This window comes from Argentina anserina, chromosome 3, assembly GCF_933775445.1.
Source record: "Argentina anserina chromosome 3, drPotAnse1.1, whole genome shotgun sequence".
NCBI lineage: Eukaryota > Viridiplantae > Streptophyta > Magnoliopsida > Rosales > Rosaceae > Argentina > Argentina anserina.
In genome coordinates, this window is record NC_065874.1 from 16,077,586 (window position 1) to 16,091,224 (window position 13,639).

The window sequence follows — 13,639 nt, forward strand, 5'->3', positions numbered from 1 at the left end:
GGAAAATAAATAAATAAATATGCAGCAAATAAACAAAACTCCATCTCTTCAACGGTTCAACCTACAAAATTGTAGTCACACAACCAAAGCTCAAATCTCCACACTTCTCGGAGAAAAATGAAGGCATTGCACAGTGGAGTACCAACCCAACTAAACTTACCACTTTGCCACTCAACTCACCCTTCCCTAAAACCCCAATCACCTACTCTTCTCCCACACTTCTCATCTCTCCAAACCCCGAAGCTCAACTCAAACTCCCTTAAAATAATCCCCTGTTTCTCATCTGGGTCTGCCACCAAAGCATCAATGTCAGCTTCTTCCACTCCCTCCTCCACAGAGACCAAACCCTTCTCTGTTCTCTTTGTCTGCTTGGGCAACATCTGCAGAAGCCCAGCTGCTGAGGGAGTCTTCACGGACTTGGTCAAGAAGAGGGGTCTGGATTCCAAGTTCAAGATTGACTCTGCTGGAACCATCAATTACCATGAGGTGTGAATTGGGTGTAAACCCAACTGCTGTTTTGGTTTTTGATGCTGCAAATGTTTTTGTTGGGTTTAGGTTGTTGAAACTAGTTGTGTTTTGTTTTGTTGGTGTTGGAAAGGGAAATCAAGCTGATCCGAGAATGAGGGCAGCTTCTCAGAGACGTGGGATTGTGATTACTTCTTTGTCCAGGCCAATCAAGGTGGCTGATTTTCGAGATTTCGATGTCATTCTTGCAATGGACGAGCAAAACCGAGGTGGGTTTGGTTCAAAGGATCATCCCTTTATGATTTTATTAAGATGTTTTGATGAATAATTGTGTTCAGTGTAATTGGTTGACTTGTGGTGTTAATATTGGTTGTAGCTGATATTTTGGAGGCGTTTAATAGGTGGAGATTTAGAGAACCTCTACCTGAGGATGCTTATAAAAAGGTATGTAGCGACGAGCGAGTATTCAGTACATGAGTTGGTATGGTTTTGGTTGTTCTTATATGGTTGGTGATGATGCAGGTCAAGTTGATGTGTTCTTATTGCAAGAAACATGATGAAACTGAAGTGCCGGATCCTTATTATGGTGGACCTCAAGGTTTTGAGAAGGTATATATCAGCTTCCTTCATCTTGGCCGTGAAAATTTTATTCTCGTGTGTACAAATGTGAGGAAATGAGAGGCCATGCATGTGATGTGCATGCAATTGTTATGATGCTGTTGTTTAGTTGTTTTCTGCAATATGCTTGCAAGTTTAATAAAAATTCTGAGGACAGAGCTGTTTCAATAGAGTGGTATCTCTATTCTCATTGGCATTTGAAAAGTTCAAGGTTGTTAAGCATTTTTTTCTTAAAGTAACATTTGTGAAAACAATCTTTTTAAGGTGAATTCACTTCCAAAAGAAATCTTTATGAGTTTTACTTTTCTGTGCCATTATGTCTGGATATGACTAGTCATGATTTTTGACTTCCCGTTTATGTTTTATTTTAGCATCTCCAGACCCTGAGTTACAACACCTTGTTCTCATAATTCTCAAACCAAAGTTCATAGACACTAACTAAGCATTGTATTTTTTTTTGTTTATACTTTTGCCTTTGTCAGAAACCCATCCCAAAATATCCGACTTTAACCTGTTCAACGGCCCTATGAATACTTAGGATTATCAAAATCTATAAATTTTGGTTCTCTTATGGATTATACTAATGAGGAAACTCATACATGTTGCAGGTGTTAGATTTACTTGAAGATGCATGTGAATCATTGTTGGACAGCATATTGGCTGAGAACAAGCATATTTTAGATTCTCAGTGATCCCTGCACAGGATTTGGACCGATAAGCAAAATGTCCATCAATGCATAATGCTTGTTAGTATTGATGTAAAGCAGCTGGCTACTTGTTCGCCCGTGAAGTAGCATTTTGTTCTGTATGTGATCAACATTCTCATATGTAAGTAATAAGTAGCATCACTTTCCATTCTTCCTATAGTCACTGTTTCATCAGTTTATTGCAAAAGATTTCCCATATTTAACTTGTTTATTCTTAATCCTAAAATATTGCCTCTATTTATCATTTTTACATTTAGTGTGGCCTCAAAACAAATAAATAAAAGGTTCTAGGGATCATTACTTAGTGTTTTTTTTTCTGTCTATATGGATCCTCTTCTTAATATCTTGGAAGAATCTACCGACTAATTTGGTTAATTTCATTAGAATATATGGAAATTAGCACTGATTTATGATTTACTCTGAACAAATGTTAGATATCTACATTTTTGTTAATGATGTTTGGTTCACGAATTAGAGGTAAACATGTATCATCTTTTAGTGTTAATTCCTACAGCTATAACAATCTCAAACAGACTCGCCTAATAACAGAATCCTGAAATTGCAGATGCCTACTTATATTGAACTTTACCAACATGATAACATAATCTTTATTTGCTACCTGATTATCTTGTAGTTTCTGTTTGCATTTTGTGAAACACTTGGAGGGACAAAGAGAGTAGCACAACAATAAATTGCAATTCATTTGATTTCTTCTTCAATTACATAGTTTGACTTTTAATCTTGAAGTTACAAAAAAGTTAAACGTGAAAGATGTTACTGAAATCATATTTCTGTCAATATATTCTTGTAATATATAATTTTATACACACTGAATTATGCTATTGCAATTTCCCTATCTCAAGATAGACTAGCTTTCCAAAGCCACACCATTTGCTCTTTGCTGATGATAATATGTTTGGGAAGGCATCCATAACCATGAGGGAATGTGAGGATAAAAAGGGGTATTGCGTGACTGTGAGGATGCTTCTGCTCAGCAAGTGAACTATGCTAAGAGTAGTATTACTTTTAGCAAGGGAGTTTTAGTTGATGTAAGGGAGCAGATGGCTTAGTTTTTGGGAGTGGTGATGGTAGCTAAACATGAGTGATTGAGAAAGATTCCGAGTTCCCTTCACTAATACTTAATTGATAGACTCCGTAGTTATAGGTTGATGGTGGGAGGGTTGACTGCGGAGATGAAACTATAGCACATATTACTAGGAACTGTGAACATATGCGAGGTGTGATGATTGGTTGCAGTGTGTACACGAATGGTTGCAACGTCACTGTAAGCTTTTAAAGGAGATTTGTAAGGTTCTGTTGATGATAATGGGGAGTGCTCGGAAGGAAAGAAACTTCTGAGCTTTTGCAGGAACTGAGGATTGGTCATACACTCATACTCGATCACTTTCCATTCCGCAACTTCAGTTTCAGTTGAAGTCATGTTCTGTTAGCATTTAACGCTGCTAGGCGGGTTATAAACAAGAGGGCTAGACTGTTCTTAATCATGTTATTGGTATTTGCAATTTTCTTTGAAACCCTCATTGTCCATTCTCTTGTTGAGAAAGATGATGCTCCATGGATTATTGCAGCGTCCCCCATGAACCATGGAAAAATACTTTGCTCATCAACAATGATGCATGGAAGTGCTGACCAATCAATGTGGTGCGCAATGTTTGATTATATCTTTTAGAAGCATATCGTGATTGATAGAATTTATGAGAAACTCATTGGATTAGTGAGCTCTGTAATTAACAACGATCGCACACTCAGTAAAGAACAACTATTACACACTCAACAAAGGAAATGTATATGCTAGAGGTTTTCCAAAGTGCATGTCATTATTGGACACCGACCGATCCCTTGACATGTAGAACCCGAGCTGTAATAAGGAGACAGAGAGATCGAATCACTACCGCCCTCTCTCAAAATAGAGGACATTTGACTATAGATGTCTTTTCTGTGATATTAATTTGAAGTATAAACATGTTATGCTCAGACAAACAATTTACTCTAATTGACACGTTGTTTCCGATGAATCATATGATTAAAACCAGATTACGTTAGAGTTTAAAATGAGCATTGAAGTTACTACTTTAATGTTCGACATGGAAGTCATTTACTTAAAAGTCTTCGTTGGTCCTTCATATCCTTGTTTTAAGATTATCACGTTATTAGCACAACGGCATCGTAGATGCTGAGTGAAGGCCAGGTAACGGAGGAGTGAGTACAAATAACAGAAACAAGAAAACGTTTTGATGAAACAGAAACTCAGGGCAGCAAATTATTTCATCAAACGTAAGACAAAAATGGAACACCTACAAAACGTGAAGACGCTGTTGCATCTTGCATGCATCGATGAGTTACACTTACTCTCAAAGTTAGAAGCTAGCTCTCTGCCTCCCTCCCACGTAGTCAATTTCAGGTTCATGCAGACCCTTCTCTCCTTCCACGGGTCATCAAACGACTCATGCATCTACCACCTGCTACTGCGCGCTTCGATTCTCACTTTCGATCTTATATATACTACTCCGGCCATCTTTCTCTTTTTAACCAACACCATGAAGTACCGGGACACAGATACGGCGGAGCAATGCCGTGATCGCCGCCATCGCAGAATCCAGATGAGGCGCTCCAGGTGGTGCTTTTGCGGCCAGCACTTTCACCCCCAGCTCAGTTCATACCGGACTAATTACAATATGACTACTCATGAAATGCCGCAACACAATGAAAAGAAAGATGACCAGCACCGGAATCCAATGCCTGATTTCGGAAAGTTTTCGATTATAAGGAAGCGCTCGGAGAGCCTTATTGACGATGGCTTATTTGTGAAGGAGGACTTCTGCCGGCTTGAACTTCTTGGTGGACAGCCTATGCATTTCTTTGCCGTCTTTGATGCTCATGGAGACCCTCATGTATATATATCATGATTATATCACTTGTTGCATGCCACTCATCCTCTATGATTTTGAAGTCTCTTGTTTGAACAGATCAATTTTGATTGGTTAATAACATGAAAAATGAAAGTAGGGATTTGTAAGAAAAATTTGTTGTGATCGATTCAGGTGTCAACGCTGTGCAAACAATTGGTGCACCAATTCGTGGCGGAGGAGCTGCAGCGCGTGTGCATCACTCCAGGACTTGGTGAGAACCTGAGCTTGGCTTTGGAAATGGGGAGCGAGCAGCAGGACGGAGAGGAGACCAGGTGGCATGGTCTGGTAGGAACAGCCCTAGAGAGGAGTTTTCAGAGAATGAACCGTCTCTGGCAACACACTTGCACTTGTGGGAACATTACTGATGATTGCAGGTGTGGATTGATGATCCTCACACCGCCGGTGGTGTCTGTTGTGGCAATCTTAACAGCCCGGAATATTGTCATTGCCAACTCCGGTACCTCACGCGCTGTCCTTGGCCGTGCCGGTAGTTTGTTTCCTCTCTTCGATGGTTCGAAGGTATGCATGCATATGTACTTACTGGATACGTACTACGGTTGTAGTCTCTTGCTAAAATTTTCATTGCATCACATTCTCCAAACTAAACCGAAAGTGGAAGAGCTCAAGTGCTCAACTTTCTGAAAGGGTGATCGTATAAGGTCATGAAGAAATCTTCAGATTGATATTAGTTGTGCTAACAATTACCAGTAGAACTGCATGTAGAAGTTTCACCTTTTAAAATTTAATTATGAAATAATAAAATTGTAGATAATAACTCAATATCATGAATTATATAACTTATTAAATCGTAAGTGTGATCTTCGTCATAGCAAGTAGGGTACTGACAACTCATCAATTAACTAATATCATTTACTCCCTTCTTCTTCCTCATAGAGAAGACTATTAGCGGAATAATTGTGAAAAGTGAGCATCATCTATGTATACCCATTTTACTTGATAGATGCAAAACCTCAAGTAATTATATTTTGGTGGTGTGACTGTTCTCTTGTTATAACTTGTTGGTAGCCTAAAAGACTTGATGCACTAGATCAGAGGCTTCGTGCAGTAGGTGGTCGGGTTCTCCATCACAACGGCATCCGTGTATATGAAATTCTTAACATGTCTCAATCCCCAGGTAATCGTTTAATCGATCTGTTGATCGTTAATTAATAACTACAGTCCACTATCTAAAATTGTGTTACACAGCATGTTAATTTCATATAGTTGATTGCACCCGGTATTCTCATTTCCAGACCTATTGCATTTCCAAGTAGCGGAAATATCACTTTAGTCATCAAAGTGTGCTTGGGTCGACAATTTGGTCATCGAAGTTTTGATTACTTCACTTTAGTCATTTAACTATACCATCCGTATGTCACATTGGTCAATCTATATATCTTTTATGTTAAATGGACGTTAAATCATAATATATATGGTCATGTTTCATTCCAATTAGAAACAAATTAAATCATAGAGAAGAAATTGTCAGCTTAATTGCTTTAATCTCCAAACTACCCTTCGAGTTATAAAAAAAAACAGTGAAAAAAACGGAAAAACCCAAGTGATAGACGGTTTTATTGTTGGGTGACCAAAGTGAAGTTTTCAAAACCGATGACCAAAATGTCGGGTGGAACATACTTTGATGACCAAAGTGATATTTCTTCCTTCCAAGTATGATACACCCCAAGTTCTTCAACCAACTTCTTATGTCTTCCCATAAAAATTAAAGTCTCAGTTTACTTTCATGATACCAAAATTAATCTATTCGCGTAATGGAAGTCAGAAAGCTGTAATATTTTCCGGAGATAGATTGTAACTGTTCTTATAGATTACTCAAGTTAGTCTTCATGTTCAAGCATGATTGCACATAACAGTTCGACGTGTGACTTGTCATTCCCTTCTAGTTAGTGATGCTAAATTTGTTGCAGTGCGAAATGGGGATCACCAACTTGTGAATATTTCCATCACAGAAAGAAAAGGAAATGAAGATGAGTGCTTGATCTTAGCCAATCATGGTATTTGGGATGCTGTATCAGATGAAATGGCTTGCAGAGTGGCTACAACATCTCTTACATTAGATGTGGAGGGAACAGCGAGCGCTCCAGGCAACAATGGTCGTCTTTATGATCCAAACACCAGCGACGGCGAGACAGACATGTTTTTCTCTTCCAGAACCAACAGTGCAGCTGCAATACTCTGCCGCCTCGCCGTGGGCCGTGGAAGTCGAAGTGACGTTAGTGCCATAGTTGTCAATCTAGCGGTTAGGTCCTAATCAAGACAAAAAAAAATGCGATTTAGCAACTTTTGCAACTGCAGTCTAGTAATCTTATAAAATCAAGGCATGCAGCATATTATAAGACAAAATATCATATATGGGATCCAAATATCGACAAACAATTACAAAAGTCTTAGTGCAGGTACCTTAAACATAAGAATAGGATGAAGAATGGAGTAAAAAAATGACAAGCAACATTTCTCCACTGGTCACGTATAGAATTGTCTAATACCGGTTTACTGTACTGTAACATGACCCCAAAAAAAAGCACGAAGGGCTATATATACAATCCACTTCGCAAAGTGAAGCCACTGAGCTTCAACTTACTGGTGAGAATTGAAATAAACTTCGCCAGCTGCAGTAGAACAAATTTAGAATTCTGTCCCATGCTTCAATTCTCAGTGGCTTCGTTAATCAATTTAACTAGTGTTTCCATATTCTTTCTGTACCTTCATACTAAAATCTGTTTCTTCCAACTACGCTTCCTTCTTGGGTTGGCGCTTATCATGCAAGAAAATGCATTTACAAGGTCCGAATCTTCTTCATTCAGAATGTTCTTTGCTGCACTTGGGTTATCGAGAAGAAGCTTTGCTACAAGGTACCCAGCAATCGACCATGTTTGATACAGCTGGGCTTGTTTTCCAATAAATCTTGCTCGCTTGGTGTCATAGTATTCCGGCCACTTATCTTTAGATATGCGTTTCTCAGCCAGCTTGATAGCTTTTGATGCAATTTCTGGTCTGTCAAGCTTTATGCAAGCCACAGTGAGCTGAAACAAGCCCCATAACAGTGTTAATGACACCAACAACCCAGTCAATGCTAGATGATAAGGTAAATAACATGAATGTTTAAGAGACTAGTATATTAGGACATGTTGTCCACAGCCTGGCACCCTTTGTAAGTTCTAGTCATCATCCACATGTGGTTACTACTAACATAAGCACCCACCCAAACTCAAGACACCTCATAGATTTCTTAACAATTTTGCAGTCAAGTTATGCTTGCGCAGAGGAACCACACATGTTTCACTTGCAATCAAGCAATTTGACCTTGTTCCAATGACAGCATGTGCCCTGCGTCATGCAGGAAATACGCTGATTCGTTTTAAGACAGAAACAAGTGTTGGGTGCATATTAACAAAAGATAGATCTGACAAATGATTTTTTTATCTTGGTATATAATTTACAGGAGCATCATTTCTGAAACTGCATCATCTGGAAATTGTAATGTAATACAAAAGATATATTTTTTTTTACCAGTAGTCCTGGCCAATTTTAAGAATAAAACAGCCTCTGGAACTTCCTAGAATATATCATGTTATAGCATGCTGACACTGTATATCAAAATTATAGTATGGACATAACTGAGTTACCACCAGTGACCTAACTTAAATCAAACACATGGTGTCAGGACTCAATACACCCTATAGATTTGTTAACCATTTTGCAATTAAGTTATGTTTGTACAATGTATCTTTCACTTGCAACAGAGCAATGTTAACTTGTTCCAATGGCAGCACATGCCCCGCATTATATAGAGGATAGGCTGATTCATTTCAAGACAGAAAGAAGTGTTGGGGCCAAAATAGATCTGACAAATGATTTTTTTTCCTTGGTAAATACGTATCAGGTGTTTTTTTTTTTGAAACTGCATCACCCGGATACTGTAATGTAATTTAAAAGATATTGATTTTTTTTCTTTTATCAGTAGTCCGTGGACTCCTGGCTAATTTTAAGAATAAAACAGCCTCTGGAACTTCCTAGAAATGTCATGTAATAGCATGGTGACACTGTAAATCTACAAATCTAGTATGGACATATCTGAGTTACCACCCTTGACCTAACTCAAGCCAAACACCACAACCCCGCACCTACCGACACACAAATAGTTAAACACACATTATCAATGAAGACATCCAAAAGAAGTTTCAATAATAATTGCAATGCAAATTTAAGGTGACTGCAGCAGGTAACATGATGCCATGGTGAATTGGTGATGTTATCAGTAGCAAACATAAGGTAATAAAGATAGAGAACTAAACTGGCAAAGTAGGAATACGCTGGAACTAAAAACCAATATCAAGATCAAGAGGAAAACATTTCCTAGTATTTGAATGCAAACAGAATTCTAACCTGCCAAAGTAATGTTGGCCAAGAACCTCCATTGTGGTAAGACCAGGGACTGCAAATCAAATAAAGTAAACGGTAAGTATTCAGAATCAGGGGAAAGAAAAATACAAAAATCAAAGTAGAGGCCCATTACGTGTTTTTGGGATCACTGCCTGTGATGATTTGCCATTCCCGGCCTTCTAGCGCAGGATAGCATATTTTAAAGGGCATATCTGCCACCAATTCCTCCCATTTTGCATCAATAAGATCCAGTATAGCATGTGACTGCTCCAATGTTGCAAGACTGCTTACGATAGACCACAAGTTTCCAAGAGAAAAGAAACGGAAGTCCATGTGAGCGGGCTGCAGGTTTCCAATCAAATAGCCACCTTGACTGGGCATAAAGTCCACAAGCCAGGATGGAATCTGATCTGGGTAGATATTGAACTTATTAACAGCATCATATGAGTATTCCTCTGTCTTGTATCGGTAAATTTCATTGAGCCTTCTCATGTCAATCCAATAATATTCTCTGATATGAAAGGATAATGCAACTAGACGATTTTTCAGAGCTTGCATGAGGTCAGCTGATGCATCCTCTGGAGCAAGCATTTCACGTGCTCCAAGTAATGCGGAATAGAACAGTGCCTACAAAGTAAAAGCGTCAGAGTGCTTTTATAATAACAAATAAACATATAATTATACATGATATATGAGTGCTCACAGACGCCTATACACCCTCAGAATCGTTGACAGTATGAAAGTCCATGCAGATGAGATAGGCGCAAATCAAAGCATGTACTTCATAAATCAGGGAAAGATGAAAAAAATATGAAGCAAAGTGGCACACCCCAATGGCTCTCAAAGGTGTAGTATAGATGTATAACAAATTGGGCTTTACTCTTGAGGTATTATTCATTTGGAGGAAAAAGAAATTTCAGAGTAGGGATAGTAGCTCTTTTTTTTATCCCACATCTCTAATATGCATATTTTGGGAAGGGAACCATTTAAGATTTGCCAATCTGAATATTTGAAATGTGTTTATACTAGTTCCCACTCCCATATTACCTCTCATTAATGTGCTAAATATTGGCAAATGCCCTTCACATCCTCGATTCTCATAAGTATTCCCCAACTATTTCAGATATTCGAATGTGAAACATAGACCGGCCAAAAACTAATAATAAATAGATAAAATGCCACCTCACAGTATTTAGTAGAAATAGGCAAGATCATACTGCTCAGGCACAAGAAGATGACAGAATCCGTCCAAAAGGTGCTTGCGAAAAATAATTAACAGAAATAACTTGCCTGAATCTCCAAAGGATGACCATGAATTCCCATCCGGCGATCTATCATGCAAGAACCATCTGTGACCAGTAGTGTTGGAAACATATCAAATCCATCTGCTAGACAGAGCTTTAAAATCATTTTTATCCCAGTTTGTACATCAACTCTCTCTTGCACTGAAAGATCTCCAGAGCATTTTCCATAAGCTCTTAACAGGATAATCCACCATAACCCTAGACCACAAAGCACAAGTCTTAGTCAGCAACTGATGAGATAGAAATCAAATTTTGAACTATGAACAGGAATGTTAGAATATAATCCACACCAGCACTCTGAGAGAGAGATGTCCCGAGTGTTTTGGCTCACAGAGAATGATATATACTAAAACTCTTCTTCAAAAAAAAAAAATCCCTACCAGAGTCAACAGGGGCAACACGACCAATAGCAGCTTCACCAAAGTCAGGATCTAACACATCTTCAGTTGCATAGTCATCACCTTCGAGTGGAACAGTTCGAACCTTGAAACTGGCAGGCATCAATCCTTGACCAGGACTATAACAATCCATGGTTTTCTCCCAGCTCTGCAACAGCAGTGAATATTAGAAACAAACTAAACCACACAATGCAAATTCAGCATCTATAAGATAGCTCATTCTTTGAAGAGAACACACAAAAAGCTAGGCATGATATTTTTTTTTTCCGAAGTATTTGAAAATTTAAAGTCTTGGAAGACGTGACTTCTAGAATGTAGACTTTAAAATATTTCAAAATGGACAATAACAATCAGTTGAGCAGAGAATCGATACTGTTATGGGTACATAAGGTAGAAGAGAGGACCTTAGTATATAAGCTATTTAGTTATTTTACAGAATAAACCTCAATTTTAATACAGTTACACATGTAAGTGCTCCGAATGAAATCTTATGATTGTTCCCGGATAAATCCCATGGAAATCATCGATTATCAACTTTCCAATAACTGGTAATTGGAAAGCCAAAAAGTGTTTGAGGCAGAGACAAGCAACAGTCAAGGAACCCTAAGAACCTATGCAGCTTCAAAGGAAGCAAGTTGCCCATAGGTTGGCTGAAAAGAGAAGGAGAGGGAGAAAGACAGGACGAATACTCCTAGTCAAGATTGTGAATGGCAGCCGGCTGCTGCTGCTGCTGCTGCCATAAACATTGGGTAACGCATCCTTGCATTAAGAATATTTTACTTGTTGCAGAAACACCAAACTTCTTCTTGATGCTGTGAGTGTACAAATTCTATATCGGTAGCCAGCCCACGTTAATTATATTGATTTGACCTTTATAAAGAACTGCAGAGAGGTCCACTAAAGTTGGTCTATTATAAGGATGGAATGCCAGGATTTGATATGCAATTGGGCATGTTCGTAGATTGTGGTGAACGCATCTTCGAATCACAATGAAGGTCTTTCATACTTAATAAGGTTGTATTCTGGAGAAAATCGAAATATAAGAATATCTCAAAGAAAATATGTAAGATGAGACATTTATGAGAAAATAGAAGAAAACTTACTGCAAGGGACCAAAATATTAAAGTAGAATTCCAAAAACTGAACTAGAGTTAAGCATTTTTGTAAGGGTCAACAGGGTAATCAGATATACCTGCAACTGAAGGGTATGAAGAATAAAGTTCCGCACGATATCATACTCCCCTTTTAAAAGGAAGGCTATCCCGGATGGTATAAAATCCCGAATGAAGACCTGATCATAGTTCAGAGTACTGGGGGAGCTTGGATCATTAGCAGCAATGGTTCCAATAGGATTATTACAATAATAGACCATGGAGTTTCTTAGCAAAGTCCAAGCTTCATCCTCAAGTGAATTGCTCATAATCTTCTGCACAGCATCTTCATGCACTGCTGCTGCAGCCGGCTTACCATTTGACCCAAAACCCCCATTTCCATTGTCCAGTGGCTGATCCACTTTGAATTGATTCGCATCTGAACCGAGTATACCATTAGAATGACCTGATTTCACCTTCTCCGATTCATCCACAAACAAAGTCCTACGCTGATCCTCCGCAGGACTTTCCATCCGTTGACAATTATACCTCATAGAATCCAATCTACGAGAACCACCACCCGCATCCCCCTGAAAGACACCAACACCCCTGCGATCCCCTAAACCTCTTGAACTTTTACACACCTGAGCGCGCACCGAACTCCTCTTCCCTCCATTATTCACACCACACTTAACAGACATTCCCCCATTCACATTGCTGAGAAATGCATCGAAACAGCCGAGGCGACCGCTTCCCCCATACAAAAGCTGGCGAGCAGCCTCCACAGTAGCCATTGAGCCTATCACAGAAAATCAAACGACTTCAAAAACCTGCATTCAATCTCTCTCTCTTCCCTAACGAAAACTCAAAAACTAATCGATAATCAATACCTCGTCTCTTAATCAAGTAACCTACACATACACACAGCCCGAAACTCATAAAAAACAAAACTGCTGATCCAATCCGATCTTATCCATATCGTCCAAAATTGAATTTCCACTAGCTATAAACTCACTAATTAAATATATAAAAGCAAAGCCTACTGAGGAAGTTGATGATCAACTAATCTAGAATCTTGGCAAACAAAAATTAACAAATTCAAAAGCGTAAAATTGGATGTGAATTGTGAATTCGAATATTTTACCTGACAAAAATGAAGCGCGCGGGTGGAAGAAGAAGAAGAAGAAGAAACCTCGGTGGTCGGTGTGAGCAAAGCAACGATCAGACGCAAGGCACCATGGATTGTGTGAGGAAGGAAGAGATGCTTTTGGTTTTTGGTTGATTTGTGAGGGGGGAAATGAAATAGGGTTTGTTTTTCTCTGTAATTTTCCTTTTTGTATTTCTCGATCTGGTGACTTATGACTGGTGGTGAGTGGCGGCCATAATTAGTAGATTTTGTTTTTGTTAATCAGCCTTTTGATTCCTGGAATCCTGTGGCTTTACGTGTCCATCTTTTACTCTCGTTATTTGTTTCCAACTACTTGCGTATGAATACAATTTTACTCCCGTCTTCGCTTATCTGCCGACTATTGCTTGATTTGAAAACTAAGTATTGTTCGTGTACCTGCATTCGTGGCACTTTAACTCCAATTAGCTAGAAAGGCTCACAAGCTACAAGATATATGTGGATGGAGAGAAAGAGTTTAGTAGTTACCAACATGTTAGACATATGGTTTCTATCTTTTTCGAATTACATAAGCAATGGAAGCCATAGGGTTTAGG

General features: G+C 38.8%; 3 protein-coding genes across 5 annotated transcripts; 2 read left to right on the forward strand and 1 right to left on the reverse strand.

The window, feature by feature from the left end:
• The first annotated feature begins 78 nt into the window (after nucleotides 1-78).
• LOC126789025 (uncharacterized) lies at nucleotides 79-2,027 on the forward strand. Its single transcript, XM_050515068.1, has 5 exons — nucleotides 79-486; nucleotides 599-734; nucleotides 842-909; nucleotides 988-1,074; nucleotides 1,692-2,027. The coding sequence occupies exons 1-5, from the start codon at nucleotides 118-120 to the stop codon at nucleotides 1,773-1,775; spliced, it is 744 nt and encodes a 247-aa protein (XP_050371025.1). The 5' UTR covers nucleotides 79-117; the 3' UTR covers nucleotides 1,776-2,027.
• A 2,189-nt stretch (nucleotides 2,028-4,216) lies between these two features.
• On the forward strand, nucleotides 4,217-6,992 carry LOC126789024 (probable protein phosphatase 2C 75). Its single transcript, XM_050515067.1, has 5 exons — nucleotides 4,217-4,282; nucleotides 4,355-4,702; nucleotides 4,853-5,239; nucleotides 5,747-5,855; nucleotides 6,649-6,992. The coding sequence occupies exons 1-5, from the start codon at nucleotides 4,217-4,219 to the stop codon at nucleotides 6,990-6,992; spliced, it is 1,254 nt and encodes a 417-aa protein (XP_050371024.1).
• On the reverse strand, nucleotides 6,842-13,256 carry LOC126789023 (alkaline/neutral invertase E, chloroplastic-like). Of its 3 annotated transcripts, none has more exons than XR_007671466.1 (8): nucleotides 13,062-13,256; nucleotides 12,019-12,716; nucleotides 10,809-10,974; nucleotides 10,415-10,626; nucleotides 9,258-9,751; nucleotides 9,128-9,176; nucleotides 7,142-7,764; nucleotides 6,842-6,988 (listed from the first exon to the last, which is right to left on the reverse strand). XR_007671466.1 is itself a non-coding variant. In XM_050515065.1 (8 exons), the coding sequence occupies exons 2-7, from the start codon at nucleotides 12,709-12,711 to the stop codon at nucleotides 7,447-7,449; spliced, it is 1,932 nt and encodes a 643-aa protein (XP_050371022.1). In that variant the 5' UTR covers nucleotides 12,712-12,716; nucleotides 13,062-13,256; the 3' UTR covers nucleotides 6,851-6,988; nucleotides 7,445-7,446. The 3 variants fall into 3 exon arrangements, 2 of the variants coding, with proteins under 2 accessions (XP_050371022.1, XP_050371021.1); XM_050515065.1 differs by having other exon boundaries at nucleotides 6,851-6,988; nucleotides 7,445-7,764; XM_050515064.1 differs by lacking the exon at nucleotides 6,842-6,988 and having other exon boundaries at nucleotides 7,070-7,764.
• Between the last annotated feature and the right edge of the window lie 383 nt (nucleotides 13,257-13,639).